This window comes from Chamaea fasciata, unplaced genomic scaffold (genome assembly GCF_029207755.1).
Source record: "Chamaea fasciata isolate MVZ Bird 193981 ecotype frontalis unplaced genomic scaffold, bChaFas1.0.hap1 SCAF_2, whole genome shotgun sequence".
Taxonomy (NCBI): Eukaryota; Metazoa; Chordata; class Aves; order Passeriformes; family Sylviidae; genus Chamaea; species Chamaea fasciata.
Genome location: NW_027094087.1, coordinates 89,470,417 through 89,495,135, shown reverse-complemented (window position 1 = coordinate 89,495,135; position 24,719 = coordinate 89,470,417). Strand labels below are relative to the sequence as shown.

Genomic DNA, 24,719 nt, shown 5'->3' with positions numbered 1-24,719 from the left:
TCCCGGCGGCAGCATGCCCGGCAATCACTGCCGCGCCGCCCTTCGGCCGGGAGGCGCCCGCCAACAGCGCCCGCCCCGGCGGCGGAGCCGCGGCCGCTTCCCCTCCCCGAGCTCCTCCCTGCGGCGTGGCTCTCCCCTTCGGCGGCAGTTTTGGCCTCGTCTTTCCCTCCCTGCTCTCCTCTTTCCTTCTCTGTCTCGCCAGGCGGGGCAATGGCCGCTTCCGATGCCAGTCGGCACCCGGTAAGTCCCTTCTGCGGTGCGGGGAGCGGCTGGTGAGCAGCCCCTGCACCGGGGGTGAGCCCCCGTCGCGGCTGAGGGGACGGAGGGGCCCGGCAGCGCCGGCAGCAGGAGGGGAAGGAGGCTGGCGGTCGGACTGTGCCAGGAGGTGGAAGTGCCGCCTGTAGCTCGCTGCGGGGCACCGGGTGCTGCCCCGGGTCCGTGCCGGGCGCTGGTGAGGGCCGCGCCAGGGTGAGGGGTCGGGTTCGCGTGGGTGCTGAAAACTCCTTCCTCACGCCGTCTACTTCCCAGAGCTGCCAGGCTTTTAGAACACCTGTTAAAAGAACTTGTTTCCCGCTGTCACTCTTCTTAGCGCTCCCGCTCGCGTGTTTCAAGTAATATGTTGAATCTTACCTACCGAGGAATTACTTCTGCGTAATGACAAAGCTGTCAGCTTTGTGTTCTGAAGGCACTGAACCCATCCACACGGCAGTGCTGGAGCGTTAGTTCCCCTGGAGCGTAATTCCTGTGCCTGTTGGTTGTAGTGGAAAACTCGGGGCTCAGGAGGAGTCAGATCTGGGGTTCCCATGGGCACGTTAACGGGGGGATGTCCACCCGCGGCTGGAGCCGTGGCATCCTTCCCAGGGCCTCCGCGTAGCCGCCTCGGGCTGGCGGGACCCTCACCCCTGCATAACCGCACACTGATACAGCTTTCCGCGAGTTTTGGAGGACAAATTTCAGGCACGTCTACAAGCCCGGTAGCAAGCTAGTTTCTTGCTTGTACTGCTGGTCTGGTTCTGCAGAGGCTTACGGAGGGTGATGCATGTAGGCTGAGACCTGGCTTTTGTTTTGGTAGAGCATGGTGTTGGGCAGTTTTAGTCAGAAATATGTGGCAAATTTAAAAGATAAGTTTTTTTTTTTTAGTTTCTTTCTGAAAGAATATTTTTTAAATGTTACACCGTCTCAGGCTATTTTAATGCTGTTTTTAATGGGCAAGACAACTTTATATAAACCAAAATACTTGCTTAAATCATAGAATCCTAGAATGGTTTGGGTTGAAAGGGATGTCAGAAAGATTGTCTGGTTCCAGTCCTCCTGCTCTAGGCAGAGACGGTTTTCACTAGACCATGTTGCTCAGAGCCCCATCCAGTGCGGTGAATCTGGGGAAATCCAGATGTATTAGTTATGCCACCAACCTTTAAAAATGGCTCGAGGGAAGGAATGAGATGTGATTTAGGTGATATTTAGCTGATATCAATCAGGTGATCAACTCGGTGATATTTCTTTTGGAAGTAGTAAGAATGCGGGTATCATGTGGTCAGTTTTGTGGACTTAATTTCTCTGCGTATTTGTTAGACAATAGCAGAGGGACAAACACCCGATGTCCTTGGAAAATTTCAGAAGGAAAAATGCGGGCTACTCCTTTTCTATTAGGAGAATGCTTCAGTTGCTGCGAGGTGGAATAGGTTTACACAGTGATTCTTTTGTAAGGAAGAGAGGTGTTGTCCTGAATGAGGGCTCGATGGTTGGTAGGCAGCAGTGCGATTTACACTATAAGCTACTTCTATTTCTTTATTCTGATTTATTTCGTCTATTCTACCAAAGTAGGATGCTAGGTGATAGATAACCCACAAAATGCTAGCTGCCCAGTCATCGAAACTACATTTCTGCTTTTTAGCAAACAAGGAAATCAAGGGTCATTGGCTACTAGTTGCATAGTTTTCTTAATTAGTGTTCTACCTTATGTTGGTTAGCTACTCTCTCGTTTGTCGTGTTAATTAGTCCACATTCAAAGTCTTGCTCTTCTTTTGAGTTGGTGCATTTCTTGAGTAGGTGGTCCATGAGTTGATGGTCACAATCTCCTCCTGCCAAAATTGCCTTGGAGTTATGTCAGTGGGAGTTGATTTCAGCATAGTTGCTGAGTTGGCTTTGTTAGTTTCTTCCTTATATTGGGAGTTCTGCCAAATGCCCTTGTAGGCCATAAATTTTGCATTCTTTGTGTCCACTATCATTAGCACATCCTTCTCCCCAGGCTTTATTAACCTCCTCCAGGTCAGAGATCATCGAGGCATGTCAAGCCCTCAACCAAGGCAATTCTACTGACAAAGTAATTTATCTTTCTAACACCTGGGCATCAGAAGGAAATAAATTTGTTCCTGCAAGGTTTTTTTTTTTGTTGTTGTTGTTGTTATTGGAGAGTTACAAATGGCAGTGCAGAGGTTTTGAGGGTAGCCCAGTGCAGTTGGGATTTAGGCTGGTGACAGGAAGGTGCAAGGCCTCTCTTCTGCAGTGATGTTGAGCCTCTTGCCCTGGCTTTTGGTGTGGAGGCTGCAGGGTTTATGTTAGAGGAGCTGTCTTATCCTAGTGGTAGTAGAGGTGCTTTGGGTGTCAGACTGAGTAGCTGGAGTTCTTAGCTGTGCAGCCACTCTGTCTCACATTCACTTGTCTTTAGATGGACAGGAGACTGACAGTTCTCAGTGTTTCTCAGCACTTTTTAATTGTAATTTTCTTCTGGTAGAATGCCTTGAGAAATTTTGTTTTCTGACATGCTTAGAGTGTACTTTCTTTTAATAGCCCAAAAATGTAATATTTTCTCGTTAAATTTTTCACTTTGCATATGCATTTTCCCTCATACTAGTCTAAAATGGAATTACTTAATTACAGGAATCTAAAATGAGAGTTGGTGCGGTTAGTGCAGTGCAGTCTGTAAGCCCATACAAGGAAAGTCCTGTGCAAATAAAGAGGAGGGTGAGGATGTGCTATGAGGAATATCCATATCCTTCTAGCCATAAGAATTCTGAGACTTGTTATGCATACCTATTAAAAAAGGTGTCACTTTAATGGGCTTTTAAGTGTTAACTTTAAATATTTCCTACTGTTGACTATGTGCATGTTCACAGGGAACGGTAGTGGTTTCCAATTCCATATGAATTGGAAATAAAAGAGAAGGAATAGCATGGACCTGTTACCAATTCTACTTCTGATATGTAATGTTTGTTTAAAAATACAGTTCATTTGTATGAATCAAGATATTTCCTTTTAGCCTTGTGCATTTTAGTGTGCTCACTGTCTTGATGTCATGGTTCTAGATTGCTAGCTGATGTTTGAAAAGGAATGTGCACCTTTAGATATTTATAATGAAATAGAAATAATGCTATCTCGGAGTTTTGGTGCATATAATGAGTGTTGATAATGTTTTAGTTTACATAAATAGCAATTTCAGTTCCAGCTCCTCAGAATGGGTTCTGTTTGATAACACAGACCTTCCTCTGATTATGCTCTCTATTTTGAATTCGAATGCTTTGATTGTTTTTAGTACTTTTTCCTAAATTCTGAGAGCAAACCAACTGTGGTCTATTTTCCCCTTACAATTTTCAGTTTACATTTTCAGTTGGACTTGTCCACTTTATTTCATTCACATTTCATAAGATTGTTTGTTTTGGTTTTTTTGGGGTTTTTTTTTTTTTTTTTGAAAAACATGGATTTTTTTTTAAACCTGCAAGTCTTCCTGTAAAGTAAATTTAATTTTTTTTCTCCAATCATGGAATAAAGCTGATTTGACAGGTCTATTTTTTTTTTTCAGACTTTGGCTTTTCTTCATTGTGTGTAAAATTATATGGAACGAGTTCTAGCTTTCTAGTAGATCTTCTTTATTGCTATTGTTAACTGATATTTTTAAATTGTTTTTCTGTAGCAAAATGTTGGCTGTCGAACTTTGTCCTTGTCTGCCCATGTTGGGTTTGACAGCTTACCTGACCAGCTCCTTAGGAAATCCATCAAGCATGGCTTCTGCTTCAACATTCTTTGCATTGGTGAGTAGCATCTGGTTGCTTTAAGGCTTCAGTGGTATATCCATGTTAGGAAGCGACTGAAATTTAAATCTAGTTCTGGTGTTAAACTGTTTCTTTCACGTTAAGCATGAACTATAATTCCACCCCTTCTCTCAGTTTTGTTTATTTGGGTTTGTATGTAGCATTTTCATAAACTATGTGAAGACCAGAAAATGCTGAAAATGGATGCCAGTTATTTATTAATTTATCAGCAGCCGTTTGGATTTTTTTGATGTAACTGGGCTTACACTTGTAAAAAAGAGCTTCAGATTAAAAAAACTCTAAAATTCCAAGGTGGTATTACTGAAGTGTTTCTATACTTACAAATGTTTTGCTCTAATGTTTTACAGTTATTCTTAAAAACCATTTGTTGAATCTCTGGTTTCACAGCTAGCTACTTAACTTTCTAAAATCTGTGGGAAGTTAGTTCACACTTCTAAAGAAACCAAAGTGTCAAGACACTGTTCTGCTCATTACTCATCACCTGGTAATTTGCCCTTATATGCAGGATGAAAAAATAATGAAAATATTTTTAGTGTTCACTAAAAGAATGCAGAAATACAATTTGCTCAGAGAAATCAGTTGAGGAGTTTTTGTATACACTTTCTGTGATTATTATATATTTTTTGATGTGCAAAATGTCTTCTCTTCCAACCCTTCTATTTAATTCTAGGGGAAACTGGAATTGGGAAATCAGCCTTGATGAGCAGTTTGTTTAACACTAATTTTGAGGACTCTCCATCAACACATTTTCTGTCCAGTGTGCGACTTAGAGCCCAGACTTGTGAACTCCGGGAGAGTAATGTTCTTTTGAAGCTGACTGTTGTAAAAACAGTGGGATTTGGTGACCAGGTGAACAAAGCAGATACGTAAGTGCCCTCTTGTTACTATGTTATGCTGAATTTTTGGTCTTAATTGCAACTTGATTTTTCTTTGGGCTTTGTAGGAAGTGGTTGTCGTACATGAGTTCCAAATAGATGGTTAAGTATTTTCCGTGTGTGCCGAAGTAAACGCATTGTTCTTCTAATGTAAGAAATTATTTTATAACTCAGATGAACTCTGCCCCTTTATTTATGATATAATCTTTTATAAATGTGTGTACATGCGGTTGTTTCTTTTGGGGTGGAGAAAAGCAGGGGCTTCAATGGGAAGATTTCTAAACAGCCAAGCAGATTATAAAGTACTGCAGATTATATAAAATAGATCTACAAGGCTTTTTAACAATTTGATTATAACTTGTTGAAGACCTTAAACTGGTGTAAACATGATGTGGATTACCAAAGGCCTTTGTTTTTTGTGTCAGACAGCTTAGTCAGAAGATGTAGAGGCAGCACACTGATGTCTTTCAGAACTTCTTTTGAGTCTCTGCTGTTGTGATTTTTTTACAGGACTGAATTGTCTCAACAGATTTTCATTCTTTCATCTTAATTGTAAAGAATTTATGCTATGTGAATACCTAAATGGTGGTACTCATATAATAAAAGGTTAGAGAGTCACGTTAAGATTATCATGACAGCTGTGGCGTATGATATGACAGTATAATAGCTTCTGCTGGTGAATTGGATGAAGGAGATGCAAGTAGATACTAGTATAGCTATTACAGATTTTGATGTGTAGTATAGGAGGTGCCTTTTTGTTTAGACTTTGTGTGTAACACCTGCTTCTGGATTTAGATAGCATTTGATCTGGTTTGTAAACTTTGTGGAGCAGAAGAAATGTAAGGGTGCACTGCTTCTACGTCTATCAAAACCTTCTTTTTGAAAGCACATTAGAATCTGGTTTTAAGTAGGATAAAGTATGCTTAAACTGTACTTACTGTAAATCAGATTTTTATTCTCTAACATCTCTCATTTTAGTTTTTGTCTATTGTTTGAGAGCTCTGTCATGTACAGTACTTAAGAAGAGAAAGTTTGTTCTGTTTCTTGGTACTATTACTTGCATATTCTGTCTTTTCTTTTATTGTTCCTAGGAGGTTGTTGTATCTTCTTTATATTTAAGAGTTCTGCATTTGCACAACTTAATTGGAAAAATTTAAAACCATCACTTGGGAAGTTTGGTTATAATCATAATTAATTTAATACATAATTTATGTAGCTTTTTTCACTAATGGTAGCTAGGAAATATTTTGTTTCTATTAGATGCACAATTTTTTTTGAGTAGCTTTTCAGAAATTAGTATTAGTTCGTACACGGAATTTTCTGCCTTCTTGAGCAGCCTTTTGACACGTAAAGCAAAAACCTGCAGAACAATGTAAGAGAATTCCCTTCTTAGTCTGTCTCTGTTTAGGAGTAGCTAATATCTGGTTGTTAAATTTTATTCCCTACAGCTATCAGCCAATAGTGGATTATATAGATGCACAATTTGAAGCCTATCTCGAGGAAGAACTGAAAGTTATACGTTCTTTATTTAGCTACCATGACACTCGCATCCATGTCTGCCTCTATTTCATTTCACCTACAGGCCGTTCTCTAAAAACCATAGATTTGTTAACTATGAGAAGCCTAGACAGTAAGGTAAGACTTGGAAACAGTTCCAAGAATTTGTCTTGCTTTCTAAAGCATCTTGTAGCTTTTAGGTCCACTACCATTTTTTCAGTTCTATATTGATGCATTTGGTTTTGTATTGTTTTTTTGGTACTGATAGATTTTAAGTTCAGAATAAATGGGCTCTGCAAGGAGCTTGCATTTCATCGCTTGTTTATTTACAAATCAAAAGGAGAGAGACATAGCAAGAACATTGAAAAAAGAAGCACAGTGAAGTTTAAAAAACTATTGAAAAAAGTAGAACCCCACCAACTTTACTTTTATTAAAGTGTAAACATCATAATGAAATTGGCTAGGGTACCTTCCATAGGTGCTGTAGTATTTCTAATTAAGCTTGTTTCTAGTTTTGGGACTGCTGGAAAGTTGGCATGTAAAAAGCTCTGTGGCGCTGGGAAGATCTTCATTGTAGATAACTGAAGAGCCATGAACAGAACACCCTGCCAACGTGGCTTTTCCTGTGATAGGCTGCAGTAGTGTTTTAACATCTTGATTTGTTTAGAAAGCTTTAAAATAGCAGTTTCTAGTGAAATTACTTGCATTTTCTAAATCCTTAACTTTCTTCCTGTAATGGAGCTGTGTGAAGCTAAATGTTTAACCTGTTTTAAGAAACCTTATCTTACTTGGATTTAATTTGTTAAAATGTTGAAAAATTTGAAACCTTAGATTTGCTGCGCCTTTCGCGTTTTCCTTTGTGCTTTATTAGAGCCCTTCCTGCTAAATTTTCCTTCTGCATTTTCTTGTTTGTGAGAAGTTTTTCCGAGATAATAAGGGTTAAATCAGCCATGTAGTCCACATTTGTGGTTGATAAGCACATTTGAGATTTTTGTTACTTTGTTTGTGGATGCATTTTGCATTCTCAACTTCTCAATAGCAGAGAGGGGAAGGTATGGTGGTACAAAGGTAGCGGAGAGCAGGGTCATTTCTGCGTGCTATGTTGGTGGTTTCTAGGTTGTGCCCTTTCTTTACTGAACTGCCTTTAAAACTGTGTTTCTTTCCAAAGAAAAAGATATAGATCTCCAATTCCCAGCATCCTAAGACGATACTTCCACCAGGATAAACCAAAAGTAATTCTGCTTTGGGGAATTTTGGCGTCTGGCCACTGAGTGCAAATATTTTTAGTTCTGTTTTGGCACAGAGAGAGCATGAACCACATGTAACTCTCTCATTTTATCCCTTTGCAATGGATTCTTTCTGATCTTACTACAAAAATATCCAGGTACACACAGAAAGAGTTATGTGTTTTAACTGTAGTTTTGTTTGTGGTGCTTTTAGTACTGCATTCTCCTAGTCGCAATTAAGAACTCAGAATTTCCCAGGATGTGGTAGTCCCTGGGTGCATTCACTGAGTACAGGATTCCATAAAGAGAAGATGGTACAGCCACATATACCAATCAAATGTGTAAATCTATGTCAAAAGCTGTCTTGAGTTTCTCCCTAAATCCACTGCAGTGTACACTGTGTGCTTTTTGTTATGGTCTGTTGCTACAAAACAATAGCAGATTACACAGCTCAGAGGTAGAGAGGATTCTTGGAATAGATTAGGTTCGTCCTGTACTCTGCAGTCCTTGAAGAAAATAATAGAGTATTTATGGTCAGTTTATTTTTCTCTTTTATGAATTGGATGACTAGCTAAGTATTTGGACTCCAGCACCTAGACATGGGAAAACCATGTAGTTTTGCTTAGGATGGCATCACTACCAGCCAGGTTTCATTCACAGACAAAGGGAATCTTTTCCTTTACTCTTTGTTGCTGGAAATAGTGATTATTCAGTTAAGAGCTCTGCAGTTCTAATTCATTCTCTCAGAATTGTATGGTTAAGTCAGTAAAGTATCGTGGGGAGTTAGTTTGGGTTTTTTCCCTTCAAAAAGAATCTTCAGAAATTTTTATATTGATTCACAGTGATACATTTAAATCAGCCTGCTCTTACAACTAACAATGATTTCAAATACATGTATTTCTTTTCCTTCTTTGTTGCTTATCTAAAGCCAGAGTAATTTTTATGCTTTTCAATTTTTATACAATTGTGGTGATTTAATGTCAATGTTGATAGCTGTAATCACAGTTTCTGATGATTTTGCTTTTTACTATTCTCCTTGGTAGACTTTCTCTGCTATTTGTTTTCTAAGAAATTCTCTCCTAATTAGCGTGTGCTTGAAAAACGTTCACGTTGAAGAGACAACTTTCATGTTGAAAAAGATAGAGGTTAATTTAATTCTGAGGACTCTGTGTTCCATCCATTTTTGGATCTATATTGGAGAAAACCTAAGTTGATGTCTCTCAGCTAATTTGATTGAAGGTGTGAATTACTCCTAGCTGTAACAGATTGTTTATACAATTCTGAATTAGTTCAGTTATTAAAAAATATATTCCATAATTTAATTTGATTTTAGATATTTTACCCCATATATGCTTAGATCATGTATGCTTCACGATTTAAGGACTATCATCAGGTAATTTTGGAAGTCATATGTCAGAGCTGGCTTGCTTCTTTTTCTTGGGGACATTTTATTTAAGACAGAAGTCTTATTTGAAAAATATCCATTTTGAATCTGTTCTTGATATTTAGGCATTTCCATTCAGACAATGTTCAGAAGAATAGAAAGTGTGTATATATATTTTTTCTTTTTTTCTTTTCCTCTCCTTCCTTTTTGCATCTGTGATCAAGGAACTCTGTAAAACTCTTCATCTTCTGAAATCTAGAAGAGGTATTTATGTTCTTTCAAAATATTTGGATATTGGCATTCATTATTTCCATTTAGTTCTGAAAAATGTGTATTTTGGAAGTGGTGATAGTATTTTTAAAAAAAAAGTTGGCATCTAGTGCCCTCCATGTTACTGCCATACCTATTTTAGGAAATCGGGCAGTTTAATAGGACTGAAATCAGAGTTCTGAATAATTAGTATAAAGAGTGGTAAGCAAGAAGGTTTAGCCTTTGTCATTCCTCTGCTCATGTCAGATACTGGAGAAACTGCTGCAGTGGTGAGGTGAAGAAGATGTAGCTGAAAGGAACCCAGGGAAGAGGCTCAGGGCTAGGCAGGGTTTGGTAGCCAGCTTCCTTTTCTTTGTGTATTTAGACTGCCAGCTTTCATTTAACACCTGAGCCATGTGCCCTGCTGCTATAAACTAAACAATCTATTTTTTTTAACAGAGATATAAATACTTAATGGCATTTAGTTAATAAGTAGGCACTGCTTTTGAGTACTTCCCTCTATGAGACCTCCTTCCTTGTTCTTAGAATCAACTGTTTTTAAGGGAGTATATTAAATAATTGATTGCTAGTTAGTTAAATGATGCCCATGAGAATATTTTTCATTGTTTGTGAAAATTTGATATCAATGGATGGCGAGATTTGGACTGCAGAGGAAGTTTTAAAAGCTAATTAGAAAACAATTCTGTTTACAAAAGTTGCCGCCTCAAAATTGAAGTCTCACACATTTCATATAATTTATGTCATTCATAGGTGAACATTATACCAGTTATAGGCAAAGCAGACAGCATTTCTAAAAGTGAGCTACAAGAGTTCAAGAAGAAAATAATGAGTGAATTAGTTAGTAGTGGCATCCAGATATACCAGTTTCCTACTGATGATGAAACCGTTTCTGAGATTAATACCATCACAAATGTAAGTAAATGACATAAATATTGATATTTCAGTACTAAAGGATCATTCTCTAATGCTGATTAATGTCACTGCTTTCACCATTGTCTTCAAGTGAGTAAATTTGCATGTCACAAGTTTGTTTATTCTTCTCCTTAAAAAGCTCTTACATGTTGGGTTTTTTCTCCCTACTTGCAAATCTTTCTGCCCCTCTGCTGTGATACCTGTAACAGAAAAGAGGTTCTCATGCATACATGGGTTTTTTTTCTAATATCTGGTTAATAAATATATAATTACTTCTATAGATGGATAGATTGACTTGGCTCTTTTCCTCAACAGATACAATTCTACATCTGGTAGAGAAGATATTTAGGTGCCTCACATCTACAAATTTCTACAATAGCAAGTCTTCACCTGCTTTTTTTCTTTCATTTTTTACTTTCTTTTGTAATTAGGACAGATTTTCTCTGGGGATGAAAAAGTCAGATGTAACTCTGGCTTATTTTCTGTTTCCAGTTGTCCCAGGGGTAGCTGCCAGCTTTCAGCTAAGGCCATGAATGGCTTTGATGGCTTTGCCTTGAGTGCTGTGTATTTGCTGCTCTCGTGCATGTGTTTGTAGGTGCACATGAACACGTTTGTGTGTACCGGGGTTTGAAAGTAGGGAACAGGAGCCAGGATTCCAGAGCCCATGGCTGTGCATTCCCAACCTCTGTTACCTGGCCAGGGAGTGAGAATGTGCAGCTGTTGATCAGTAACAGGTCCTTTTCCTGTGGGGAAACGTGGTGGTTTGTTACTTACCACTTCCATGCTCTGCTAGTGATTTATTTTCCAGGTAATGGTGTTTATTTGGTCAGCTGTTGTGGGTCAGCACGCAGGCAGTCGGTGCCCAGCCTGTCTTTGTGCCAAGCCCACAGTAGTAACCACACCACAGGTTCCAGCAGTCATGTGACTGTTACTGGGATATGAGCTCTGAATGAATGTGAGTCAAATGTTCTAGAGCAGTTTTCTGTTTGGGGCTGACATTTCCTTGTGCAGCTCAGGATGTAGTTGACTGCCTTTGCCATTGGGACACACCTGCTGAATCAGAGACAACCTGCTGTTCACCAGGTCGTTGCACCTGTGTCTTATTCTGCAAAGTGCCTTTCCAGACAGTTGACCCCCAGCATGTGCTGGGACATGGGCTTATTCCTCCTGACATGCAGGGTGTAATGTTACTCTCATTTCTACTTTGTGAGGTGCCTGTTGGCCCATTTCTCCAGCCTGTTGAGGTTCCCCTGAGTTGTCAACACACCCATCTGGATCTATCAACTGCTCCTTCTGCTTCTGTTGTAGTTTGAGTTTTTTATCAGTAGGTACTGCCTAGCTACTGATCTCCTAGGCGTGATTTATGGTTTTAAACTCCCTGATGGCTTTTCCTGAAATGGTGTTTTCCTCCCTAATTAATTTCTGTAGTGCTTTTGTGTACTAACATAAGAATGCTGACAGATTAAGACTTTATTGGTATGGCTCTTACAGGGTTATTTGCCATTTGCTGTGGTAGGAAGTATGGAGAAGGTGAAGGTTGGAAACAAAATGGTGAGAGCTCGTCAATACCCTTGGGGCATCGTAAAAGGTAAAGGAATTCTTAGAAGTATTTTTATGACTTTATTTTGCTGTTGTTGAAGTATAAAATTCACCAATAGTACAAGGGGCTGTTTCTGATGTTTCTGATGACTGATGTCAGGCTGATTGTATTTTGGATCAAGAATATAAGGAATTTAGCAGTTAATACTTGAGGCATGCACTAACTTTTAATTTCATCCACACTGATGCATCCTTGGGATCAAGGTATGAGATGGTGTATCTAGTATTTGGGTAGGTTAGGATAGTGGCAGTAGCTCTAGCACTACCAAATTTCAAACATTTGTGATTGTCAGTAAAGGGGGTTAAAAAAGAGAGAAATGTGGTGTTGTTCAGCTCAAACAGGAAATCAGGACAGATGAAATATGTTCTCCAGTACTTAAAGGTCTTCAGTACTTCAGTGTGTATATTAGGAATGATAAGAAAGTGTAAGAGGTATAATAAACAACAAGATACTTTGTTCACTAAATATACTTCTAGGAAAAGGTAAGTGATGCTGTTTAAAATGTATTTTGACTGTTTTGCTACTTCTGCATAATAAAATCTTCTTTTTACTGATTAGTGGAAAATGAGAGCCACTGTGACACTATAAAGCTTCGCAGGATGCTTTGCACAAATATGGAAGACTTAAAAGAGAAGACACGTGCATATTATGAGTCATACAGACGCTGCAGACTGGAAAAGTTGGGTTGCAGAGACATTGGCCCTGAGAACAAACCAGTCAGGTAAAGCACTTAATGTGCATTCATTTCCAGCACTCATTCACTTTACATCAAACCAATGTAGAGCAGCATTCATACATAAAATAAGTTTTTGAAGAAGGAAAGAATTTTTTTTTAATTGAAGGATGTAGTTGTTTGGTTACCTTCATGGAGAAGTATATGGGTTTAAATGAGCATTCTTTTTAAAAACATGAAAGCCAGTTGTATTTCTGAAATATTTCTCTTCTATAATAAACCTGAGGATTTCAATTTTTTTCAGGAAGCATGTCAGTTTTCTTTAGGTAAAAAGAAAGAAAAAAGCTTTATAAACTTTTAAATTATTTTCATTATATGTTAGTGTTATGTTTTACTTTCTCTCTTAAGAATGTCTGATTCTGAATAATGGTTTGATTGGACTCCAGGTTCAGAAGGAACTGAAGCAAAAACCTTCACAAAATAAGTGGTTACACTGTTGACTTCTCACATTATCTGCCATAATAACAAATGTCTTAACATTTTCAGGTCAAGCAATCTCTTGCTGTTCTGGAGGGAGTTAAAGGGGAATTCCAAAGGAAAGTTAAGCGGAAGGTTATAGACACACAGTTGTTTCATGCAGTAAAGCTGCTTTCTGCAGGAAGCATTTACAATTTCTATATCCATTTTGTTTAATCTTTTATTTCCAGTTCTCTCATCTCCCTCTTCCAGCTTCCTTTGTTTTTTCTTTATGCATGGGACTGTACTTTTACCTGTTCAGAATCCTGCTGGGGAAGAGCTGATGCTTTGTGAATTGTTCAGGCCTTCATGGTTTAGCGAAGCACAGTTACTGCATAGTCGTGGTGGGAAATACTGACTTAAACCAGGCATGAAAGCAGAATGAGACTTTGCATTAAAAACAGTTTCTCATTGTTTGAACTGAGGCACCTTTGCAAATTAGTTCATTTAGATGACCTTGAGCTGACCTTGAATCAGTGGTCTCTTGACATTTCCCTTGACTTAACAAGAATGTAATACATCCTTTTCAGGAAAAGAGAACCAAAGGTGAAAGAGGTTTTAAACCAACTGAAATTACCATAGAATTTTCATTTGGTTTAAGTTTAAGAACCTGTGTTAACCGCTGATGTCTTGTTATCCTTGTCTAGGGAAGACTTTTTTTAGAGATTTATTCATGGCAATATTGACTCCAATACCTTTGGCTTTTCTGAAGGTGGATTTCATGCTGTACAGCCATCTCAGGATAAGAGTTAAATTATAAAAACTGTCATCCATAGAAGTGTTTTCTTCTACAAACCAAGGAATTATCTTTGTAAAACCCCTATAAAGGTGTTTTGTGAACAACCTGAAGTGACAGGTTCACATCAGAATGTCCCAGTGTTTTACACTTTGGAGCTCATTTAGAAGTTATCTGCTTCTTGGATATAGAGAAGAGCTGAGTTCTGTCTGGTTGTAGATTTTACTTAGGGCCCGCTAGATGTCAGTTTTATTGAGAGAGAGTTTTGGCAAGAAAGTACACTTAGTAATTAGTTTTGGCAAATGAGATCTGCTGAAAATGTCGTTGTTTTGGAAGGATGAGAATAGATATTCCTTAAGAATCTAGAAAAATGAACTTTCTTCCCAGTTTTACTGCAACAGGAAAAGTCAGACTAGGATGGATGTGGTTGTCCCTCAGTAATGTGGCATAGTGAATGACGATGAGGTCTGAAAGAGAAGGTGTTTGGTGTTTTGGGAGAGACATTTTATGATACCATAAAAAAACAAGAGAATTTAGAGGATGTGTATGCAGTGTAATTAGCAGACTAGTGCAGGCTTACCCTTAAGTTGTTTTATGAGGTTACTGAGGAAACAGTGAAAAGTGTCACCCTCAGCTATGTGATAGAAAATGTCTTTTTCATGAAGGAAGTTCGGTACCTCCCAGTTTGCTTGTAGATTTAAATAACTTTTAGGATAGGGACCATCCAGTTGTTTTAGGCAAAAATATGTTATTAAATTGTCATCCTCTTTGTCCTTAAAGATATACATGTGGATTTTAAGAGCTGTGGTTTTAGAGTATAATTAATATTGCATAGCAGTATATGCCTGAAAATTAAAATTTCATGCTGGTTGTGTAAATAATGATCAAAATGCATATTGAGAAATCATATTTTGTGCCTCTGGTGTAGCTGTCTACATATAAATTTGATAATAATATAAATTTAGAAAACCTTTGCTAGACTTGAGTAATTGTCTGTTTGTAGCATTTGAACACTTGGCACTTGAGTAGTAAATGTGCCCTGACTTTTGGCATATTGGGAAGAAGCTGCCTGTGAAGTTCCTGTACTACTCTTTCAGATTTAGATGTAGGACAGTAGTTTATTTATCCAAAATTATATGCTACTGCAAAGCAAAACCAGAATTCTTGGATGTCCAGCTACCTTGTGAGATAGGTTGTGGACAGGCATCTGTAAAGGCTTTCACCTCTTACATGTGAAAAAACATGTTGGCAAGTTTTACTTTTTTGTGGGAGATGTGGAAAGAGATGGTTTCAGCACACAACACCAAAATATATTTGCACCTTTATTACTAGGTGTATGAGAAGGGGAAATAAAGGTAGTCTGAAGTGACTTTTAAAACACCTGTTTCCTAATCCTGTATTTTTGGTGAAGCTATTTCATAATAACTTTTGAAATCTGTTAGTTTGCAATTGCATTCTAAGAATGAAGTAGTGAAGTCAGTGGATAGCAGAGTATTTAGGGTGTGATTTATGCATTTTTTGCAGTGTCTGTTGGATATAAAATTCAGGATTTTTTATAATTTTTTAATTTTTGCTACTTAAAATTGTCGTTTGCATTTCTTTATTGTTGAAAAGTAAAGATAAGCTTTTTTGTGTGTTTGCAGATGGTCTGGTCCTGCCTTTTTGATGGTCCAATTATGTCCATTAGGAACATGAATTCCTAGTTTCAGGTCATTCTCAGCAAGAAATAATTGCTGATATCTTTTGAGTGGTAAAATTTGGAACAGTTGAAAACAGAAATCTAGACATGAAGAGTGCTTTCAGAAAAACAAACTTTTGCATATACACAGACATACCTAGTTAGCCTAGGTGTTTGCAAGCGAGGAGAGAACTGCTAGTGTTTTGAAGTTGGACATTTTGTTAAGTCCTTTTTAAGTTGTTGCCTATGGGCACATTTTTCTTTTGAAAGAAGAAAACTGATAGACCAGGGTCTGTTGAAAAAAGCTGAGGATTGATATTCAGGTCGTATGCTTGCGTGTTTAGATTTGCCGATGTTAATAATTCTCTGGGTTAGTTGTTTTTCTCTCATCATAATTACAGTTTGTTCTCCATTATAATTGCAATTAAACATAGTTGTAACAGAAGCGTCTTGGTTTCTCAGTATGCGGGGAATCATTCCATGCTTTTTTTGTCCCGGAAACCGGGATATTCAGACCTTGCAGTTTTTAAACTTGTTTATTTTTCAGTCTGTTATGAAGATGATGACAGAAAACCAGAAAGGATTCAGTGATATGAATAATTTTATACGTAGAGGAAGGTTGACATGACTCTTGACATGTCTAAGAACAGAAACCTAAAATTTGAAAGGCTATTAGACCTTTTCCTTAAGTGGAGTTCATCTGACCAGCTGCAGACCTTTTCATTTGAGCTAAATATTTTTACCATCTTAGAATGAGATTGAATCACACCCAAAATACCTGTTTTTCATGCCTCTACTGGAAAATTGCTACTTCTTTAGTTCTGCCACATTCTTATTATTGCTTAATATCAAATGAGCTAGTTGACTGAATCGAAGCACTGTGCTAGAAATACCTACCACTAGTTAATATTTTTTTTTGTTTTTCTGATATACCTTAATTGATTGTCAAATGGTATGCAAGAAGTTACAAGTGTTACTTTCAAATTTGAAAGCTTTTAAAAGTGTAATTGATGAATATTAAATACCTGTATTGTTCAAACATATTTGCACCATGTGTTCCACTGAGAGTTGAATTACTTCAGACTTTTTATTTATGAACATAATGTGTCTGATTTGCAATTTTAGGCTTCCATGCTTTCACTCTCATGCAGACAGAAAAAGCTGTATGTCACAGCTATGCTTCTGTAGAAAGGCAGGTGGTAGTGCTGGTATGTATGATTAGTTTAGACTTTATTCACAATCCCTTACTCCAAAACCTCAGTAAGAATACATCATTTAAACAATTAGTTATAACATTTAAATTTTGCAAGTGTCTTTGTACAGAGTGTAACATTCTGGATGTCTAAGCCAGAAGAATGAGAGAACCTGTGAACTTGATTTTCATAATGTGCTAAATGAGAAGCTGTGAAACCAGATAAACCAAAAAAATATTTTACAGTGTGCAGTGGATGAAGTAACGTTGAAAGGATTGGCTTAAGATTTGGTGAACTGGTTTTCCTCCCTCCCCAAATCTCCTAACACCAAAGAGTGTTTGGGTTGTTGTGTTGCTGGTATACCGCATACAGAAAAGGAGATTTTGGTTTAGTTCTGTTTTGGTGATTTCCAGAACAATTCAGTCCAGGGGGAGAGGGTATTTCATGGAGTCATGGAATGGTTGGGATTGAAAGAGACCTCAAAGACCGTCTAGTTCCAACCCGCCTGCCATGGACTGGAACACCTTCTACCAAACCAGGTTGCTCAAAGTCCCATTCAGCCTGGCCATGAGCACTTCCACACTTCCACTTGAGCACTTACTGGCATCCACAACCACCTGCACAGTAAATTTAAAAAATACACTTTTATTTCTTCTCTTCTTTCTATGTGTAATATCATTAGTTACTGAGTGTCTTCAAAGTTCATCTTTTACTAATTTCAACACAAAATTGCTTTTATGTGATAAAGTAACCTCATCTGGGTCTAAAGATGTCCACATAAAGAAATGAAGGTGTGATTGCAGCATGTTAACTTAGTCTAGCATTTGCTCTAGCAGCTTTATTGTTCCCAAAGGCAGCATTTTATCTATCAGAACTGACACTGTGTGCAGAAGCATGTATAGTGTGAGATTGCTAGCATTTGAAAAACCTGTGCTGTAGCATTATTGTCTAAACTTAGAGATAGTGGGAATTAATATATCTGTGTGAAAACCGTGCCCCTGTTTCATGTGGATTTAGGGATTTAGAATTTCAGGGTGACCTAAGTTACTTCACAGCTGATTAAAAGCCCCCAAAACAAAACAAAATACAAAAGGGTAATTGTTCTGAATTTATTTTGTTGCCATGTAGTGCTCGAATAAGACAGGAGGAGTGCTCTGACCTTCATATCTTAGGAACATTGTCTGCATGTGTAATTTCAAGATGTTTCTTCTCTCTTTAGATGATACTTTGAATACAAATAAAAAACTTTGGGATTGAGAAACTTCCCAGTCACCCTAAGTTTAAAGACAGAAGAGCTGTTTAAGCTTAGTGTTGCTCTAAATAATGAACTCTTTAGATTTTTTTGGTAAGTTTTTCCATTTATAAATGGTTTAAATAGAAACAGTAAAATATAGGACAAAACCATAACTGTGTATGTGTATTAGAAGTATAAATCAAACTGAAATACTTAATATACATACCTATTTATTTTACGTGAGGGTGGAAGGCATGAGTTACCTGGCAAAGGACAGTAACTCATGTTAGCTGTGAAGGGCTGACCAGTCAGCACTCAAAAAGTGTTAGAAGAGATGAAAGGCGTAAAGAACAGTCCCAGAAAAAAGTTAGAAAATTATCCACAGTTTGATCTGTTCTTAAGCCCAGTGTCATAGAAGACAATGCTTTTGAGTTTCCAATAGCCATTAACACAGCTGTGGTCCACCAGTTCTGCTCTCTGGAATCATGTGACTTAGAGAAGTTCATGGTAAATGTTTTGATGGAAGAACTTGTGTCTTTAAGCAGGTTTGCTTTTCAGAGGAAGTTTGGTGTATGAGGTTCGTCTGTGTACAAGCTCCATTCATATTTCTTGAAAAGCACAACATTTTCTGCCACCGCTGACTGGCAGTGGTAGTATAGAACCTGAAAATGTCAAACCTCTAGGAGTTTATTCGTATGAATAAATCACTAGCATCTTTTAATTTGCCATGAAATGCTTTGATGTGAAAGAAGTATCTCAATTTCAAGTGCCTGTTGTTTGGAGGAAAAAAAAATTATCTTGCGTACTGAAAAGAGAAGGGAGGCATAGATTTAAAAGTAACAAAGTGTTTGATTTACTTCCTGACTTCTTTTTTTGCCAGAGATTTGCTCAATAATCTGAACTAATTTACTCCTCTTATAAAGTTTCAAATACAAATATAGTACATATATGGTTTATTTGCTTCTGGAAGAGGGGGCTCAAGAAACAAAAAGCAGTCTTGAAGTTTCGGCTGTTGCATGTTGGAAAGTAACCATGTGTTTTGGATGTTGAGCTACTTAGGAAATTGAATTCTTTCTATGTTCATGTAATTCTTCAATATTTAAATTTTGACATTATAAAAAGAGTGCTGTATGTTTTGAAGATCCTGTTATTTTCTTTCATTTTCATATAGGAACAGTCAGTTATTTGTTACATTACTGCTCCAGATTAATTGTTTTTGTATGGTCCTACTTGAAGACTGAGGTTTCACAATGTGGAAATTTTGGGAGATTTTTCTGGCAATTTCAGTGTCTTATTAGCAAGCAGCTTAAAGAAGAAGCTTATGCATGTTGGAGTCAGAAAGGTATAAATCAAGTCTTTAGAGCATGAGGTGCCTAAACTGTTGTATTTCCTTCAAAATGTAAATTACTCAGGAGCTGTTAGCATAAGTGATTTTACTCGGGGTTGTTTACATAACTGAAAAATAGAAAGATAAGATGCTTGCTTCTGTTTGGGTTTCTTTATGAATTTTTATGTGGGAAGCTGTAGAAATTAATATTTCAGATGAGTATTAATTGTTTAAATAATTTTCTAGATTGTTGGTTTTCCACACTGAATAAAGCAGCGTGCAGGAGAGTTGCTTACATTTTTGAACTTCAGTCTGCAGGAAGTCATTGAGGCGAAGAGGCTCGAGTTCTGTCTTGAAAAGGAAAGAAAAGAAGAGGAGATTAAGCAACGATTTTTGCAGAGAGTGAACGAGAAAGCAGCAAGGTTGGAAGAGGCAGAGCAACAGGCAAGCATGCCTGTCTGTCTTGTGTGTGTTTTCTGAGATTTGGAACAGCTAAGGTTTTAACAAAATCACTGGTTGATATTTATAATTTCCTAATATTTTGAGGACAGTAATGCTTTAAATCAAAAGCCGTTTGATTACACAGGTTGATTGGATTAGCAGATTGATTAGACACCAGCAAACAAGAGAATATGTCTATTGAGGAGCAGCTGAGGGAGCTGGGGTTGTTTAGCCTGAAGTAAAGAGGGCTCAGGGGAGACTTCATTGCACTCTAGGACTACCTGAAAGGAGAAGTGTAGTGAGTTTGGGGTTTGTCTTTTCTCCCAAGTGCTAAGAGACAACATGAGAGGAAATGGACTTAAAGTGGTGTCATGGGAGGTTTAGACTGGATATCAGGAAAAAATCCTCACTGAGAGGGTTGTTAAGCGTTGGAGAGCAGGCTGCCCAGGGAAGTGGTGGGTCACCATGCCTGGAGGTAATCAAAAGATGTGTAGGTGTGGCACTTGTGGACATGGTTTAGCGGTGGAGACTTGGCACTGCTGGGTTTGTGCTTGGACTTGATGATCTTAAAGGTCTTTCCCAGCATACATGATTCTGTGATTCTATAAATGGCACTCTTACTATGGAAAGGCAGGAACTTATGATCCAAAGGCTTTGGTGGATGGCTGGTATGAATCTATAGGGTAGGAGTTGATACAGTCAAGTCGGAGTGTGGTGAATATAATGGTTCTGTTTCTTTGTCTTCTCTAGCAGCGTGGTGAGAAACATTGGTATGCCATAACGACACAGTAGGTGCTTTTCGTGTATGGATTGCTCTGCAAAAGCCAAAATTTTAGGAAAATATCTTTTCAGAGGCTTTTCAGAGTGGGCCATGTGTGTTTGCCTGACTTCCAGATTCAGTTACTAAGTCTAAGCTCAGTCCTCATGCTGAGAGGTTTGAAAGTGTGTATGTGTGGTAATCTGTTGGTTTGTTTCAGTTCTGGTTTCAAAATCTCATCTCTTCCCAGCTGCCTTAAGATTATTTGAAGATGTGAAATATTTCTTGGCTCTGATTTTGAAGATTTAGTCCTGTCAAGCTGGACTAGCAAGATAGGAGCTTCTCATCTACTTTCTGCCAGTCTCTTATTGTGGTCACGCATATTTATATTCAAGCACTGGTTTAATTGAAATTTGGAACCTGTGTATTTTTATTAATGTTCCTTTCTGTACCTCAGTCCCCCAGCAAAGCTGTAGCAGTTTGGTTTGGTTTTTTTTGGTTTTTTTTAGGTGCTCAGGTGTATGTTTTAAATAAGAAGGCAGCTTAATATTTGTCTTCTAAGTCTGTTAAGATCTCCATGGTACTTTTGAAGAAAAATAAGTCAAATTCAGTCTTTCTCAGTATCAGGCAGTCTAACTGGAAGAATGCTTAGCCATGTTCAAAGCAGGTTCAGCAAGGTCTTAGACAGTTATCTGTGCTAACCCTTTGATATTATCCTTGTATGATTTATGCCAAGTGGTTTGTGAGCTCTGCATATTGCAGAATTATGGATATTAGTTTTCCAAGTTCCTGATGTGGGAAAGGGATCATGCAATCACTCCTAAAGAGCATTTGCTTGCTGCTGTGTTTTGTATCTGGAAACTGAAGAAAACCAGGATTTCTGTTGTACTTCAGATTTCTTTCACATCCTTCATTTAGAGGAAATGTGTAGGTGCACCTATAAAATTTGTCAGCTCTGCTGTGTACAACAGGCATACTGTTGCATTTATAGTCCTCGTTTCTTCTTCACAAAAGCAGGATTCTTGGAGAATTTGTGTGTGGGGAGACGGGAGATAGGGAAAGACTAAGTACCCCTTTTGTTGTCACACACAATTTCACAGTAGGTTTAAATTGGTTGAAATACATGTGGAAGCTAAAATGCATTAATATATAAAAAGAAAGTAACCAAGGAACAATTACTGTAGAAAAGTAGGTAGCTTCTTGCAGCTGACCAGTAACTCCCCAACTGGACTAACTCTGTGTCCTTACTAATATTTAAATCTGATCAATATACACTTCCCCACTTGATTTTAGGGAACTATATTCTATCTTGATTTAATCTGTCTGTTGATAATTGGTTCATCCCTAAAGGCCTCCTTGTTTTGATACAATAGAGATACAGTAAAATGTAGTAGAGAATCTAGTATTCACTTAGTGCCTTCCATATTTTCCACTGTACCTTGAGTGTAATAGCCTGGATCATGAGACCAGTCATGTTTTAACAGACAAAAGTTATTATTTTTCTGTATTGCTGTTTTTAAGTCTTAACAGTTTGGGGAAAGAACTGCAATTTCTAACGACTATTAACACAAGTTGAGATGGGTTTTACTATTAATTTGCAGAGGGGTTTTATATTGTGATATCACCACCTTGTGTTGCCAGTTGGAAATGTTATTTTTTGTGCTTTCTTTAAATAGGTACTGACTAAATATGCACGTCTTATGCTAATGCATCAAGAAGAGGAGCTGAAATTAGAGGAAAAGAAAAAACTTCTGGAAGATGAAATAGCTCAGTTTATGAAGAAGAAAGCGATCACTGTATCAATTCAGTCACAAGTGTCTGTCTCTACCCCTGTTGTTAGTTTGAAGACACAAGGACTGCAAAAAGTAAGTGCTGATGCTGGTCATCAGAGGCAGCAATAAAAAAATTCTTCATGTTCACTTTTATAACTGAAATTTCAGTAATCTTTTAGAAAAGACAGAAACATGCTTCTGTTCTGTGATAAGAAGACAGAAGTGTGTAAAATATACCCTCATGATTTGATTTACTGTTAGAGTAATTGCTGTATGTTCTATGATCATTGTTTTTTCTTTCTTTTCTTTTTTTCCATGAAAGAACCAAGATTTTCAACTTGAAGTCCAGTGCTTTCATGTCAAAGATGAAGGAATTATGAATGTTGGAGAGCAGAGTGAGAGGGAGAGTGAGAAGGAAGAGTCAGAGAGAGAAATTCACCCAGGGAATTTCAGTAATAGTATTTGATTGCAGCACTCAGGTTTTGAATGTAGGATATGTTAGTAGTTTTATGAAGTGGTCTAACTGCTGTTGGCCCATATTAGATGTGTCTTCCTAGTACATATTTTTGGGAGAAAAGATGGATAAAATTAGCTGAAAAAACACAAAGTGCAGAATATGGCCCAGTAAAGATTTCACTTTCTTCCCACCAACCCACTTCTTTTTTTTACCACTTTCAAAAGAAAAACTCGAATAAATTGTGAAAATCCAGAAATACTTTCAAAAGTTCTGTCCAGAATAACATGCCCAACTGATTTATATAAAAAACCCATTGAATTGAATACTCATATATTAAATTAAATTGACTTAAATGTTTTTCTCCTCCAAAACCAGAAGTCAATTAACGTACACATTTTCTTTCCTGATAGCTTACAAATTTACTGCAGATAACATTTTGTTAATTAATAACTTCCTGCACTTGAAAGCAGATTCCTTGGTTCTGAATTTATTTATAACTGCTAGATTCTGAAGAACTTTAGAAGCTACATTGGTGCACATATTTCCACAGATATCATTAAGCTTTGACGTTTTTGGGGCATGTGCTAGAAGCCTAATTTGGCCAAAATTTACTGCATTTCAACTACTGTTACCAAATTCCTTTTCCTAAATTCCATTTTTTCTGGATTTACATATGAAAGTGGAATTCTTGGTAACAGAAGTCATTATCTGCACTAGTATGAGTAACTCCTCTGGTTTCATTTTATTTCTTCAGAGTATGTTAAGTTTATATGTTTGCTGTGGTTTTTCAGTTCCAGCTTTATGTAATACTGGTGACAGAAAACACAATATTGATAATTTCTCATGAGGAGGCAGTGATTCATGGTGTGCCCTTGAAGGTATAGGAGTTCTGGTTTCTTACTAAAATGTTTGGCTAATATCTCTTGTTGCTGCATTCTGCAAAAGAATAATTTTTGAGCATGATTTGTACACACACACTGTGGTGGTTACTGTCATTGTCATCACAGGCTTTCTGTTACAGCTCTGCCTTGATATGTGTTTGTCTTACATAAATATGGTCAGCTTGCTTTAATGTTAAATGCATTGTGCCAAAGGTGTCTCTGCCATAAACAGATCCATTCAGACAATGAATAATGTAGTGCAGAAGTACTCAGTGAATATATCCACTGCAAGCTTCCTAAAGAGTTCTTTTTAAATGGCATTGTTTATTAGTCCACTAAGTGTTATTTAATATAACTATTGACATATTTGGACCATTTACTGATTTTGCTGACATCTTTTTGTTTGTAGACTTTTATGTAACAAGCAGCGTTCTAAATTTCAGATGCAGTCTTTTTAATCAAAATTCACTGAGATATTTTTGCAATGCTGTACTGTTGCAGGATGGTTCATCTGCTGTTACTAACTCAGTATGGAAAGTACCTATATTTGATGTTTTTGGTTGTGGTATTCTGTTACAGTTGAAGATTTACAAAAACTCCAGGTTGGTTAAAACAAGTTCTAAGTGCTTTGTATGTTTTCAGTAGTCATGATAACTAATGGGAAACTGTAAGAGGTACAGTTCTCTGGAGTTGTTTGATTGTTTAAAAATGAAATACTAACTTGACAGAAATAAAATAGATTGGTTTTGCTTAAGTGTTACTCTTGTTCTGCTTCCTGTCCTTCATGTGTTATTAAAAAGCAGTAAGATTTCACATTTAATGGAAAAATATCTGTTTTAAATATCTTAAGTCATTTATTGATTGGGAAAAAAGGTGATTCATGTGACTTGTACCAGAAGGGTAGTGTGACTTGTGATATACTTGTCATATATCACTGTACTTACCATGTAGTCATGGAATATCTCAAGTTGGAAGAAAACCATAAGGTCTTGGTAGACACCCTTAAGGTTCATTGAGTCCAGCTCTCTGCTCCTTGCAGAACTACCATGAAATCCAAACTGTGACTAAGAACATTGTCCAGACACTTCCTTAAACTCTGACAGCCTTGGTATCATAACCACTGCCCTGGGAAGCTATTCCATCACAACCTCACCTTCTAGTTTACTCCACAGCGATGCATACTGTATAATTTTGAAGTGGTGGAATGGACCTTAAAGGTCATTTAGTCCCAAGCCCCTGAT

At 37.6% G+C, this 24,719-nt stretch overlaps 1 protein-coding gene across 1 annotated transcript; it reads left to right on the top strand.

Annotated features, from left to right (window-relative positions):
• Positions 1-13: 13 nt before the first annotated feature.
• Positions 14-24,208, top strand: SEPTIN10 (septin 10). The gene is given in 12 exon segments (XM_066176700.1): positions 14-33; positions 35-98; positions 100-240; positions 3,911-4,028; positions 4,720-4,915; positions 6,373-6,559; positions 10,052-10,213; positions 11,705-11,801; positions 12,372-12,534; positions 19,482-19,614; positions 22,045-22,233; positions 22,463-24,208. Coding segments are annotated over 12 exon segments (1,614 nt in total). The 3' UTR covers positions 22,607-24,208.
• The last annotated feature ends 511 nt before the right edge of the window (positions 24,209-24,719 follow it).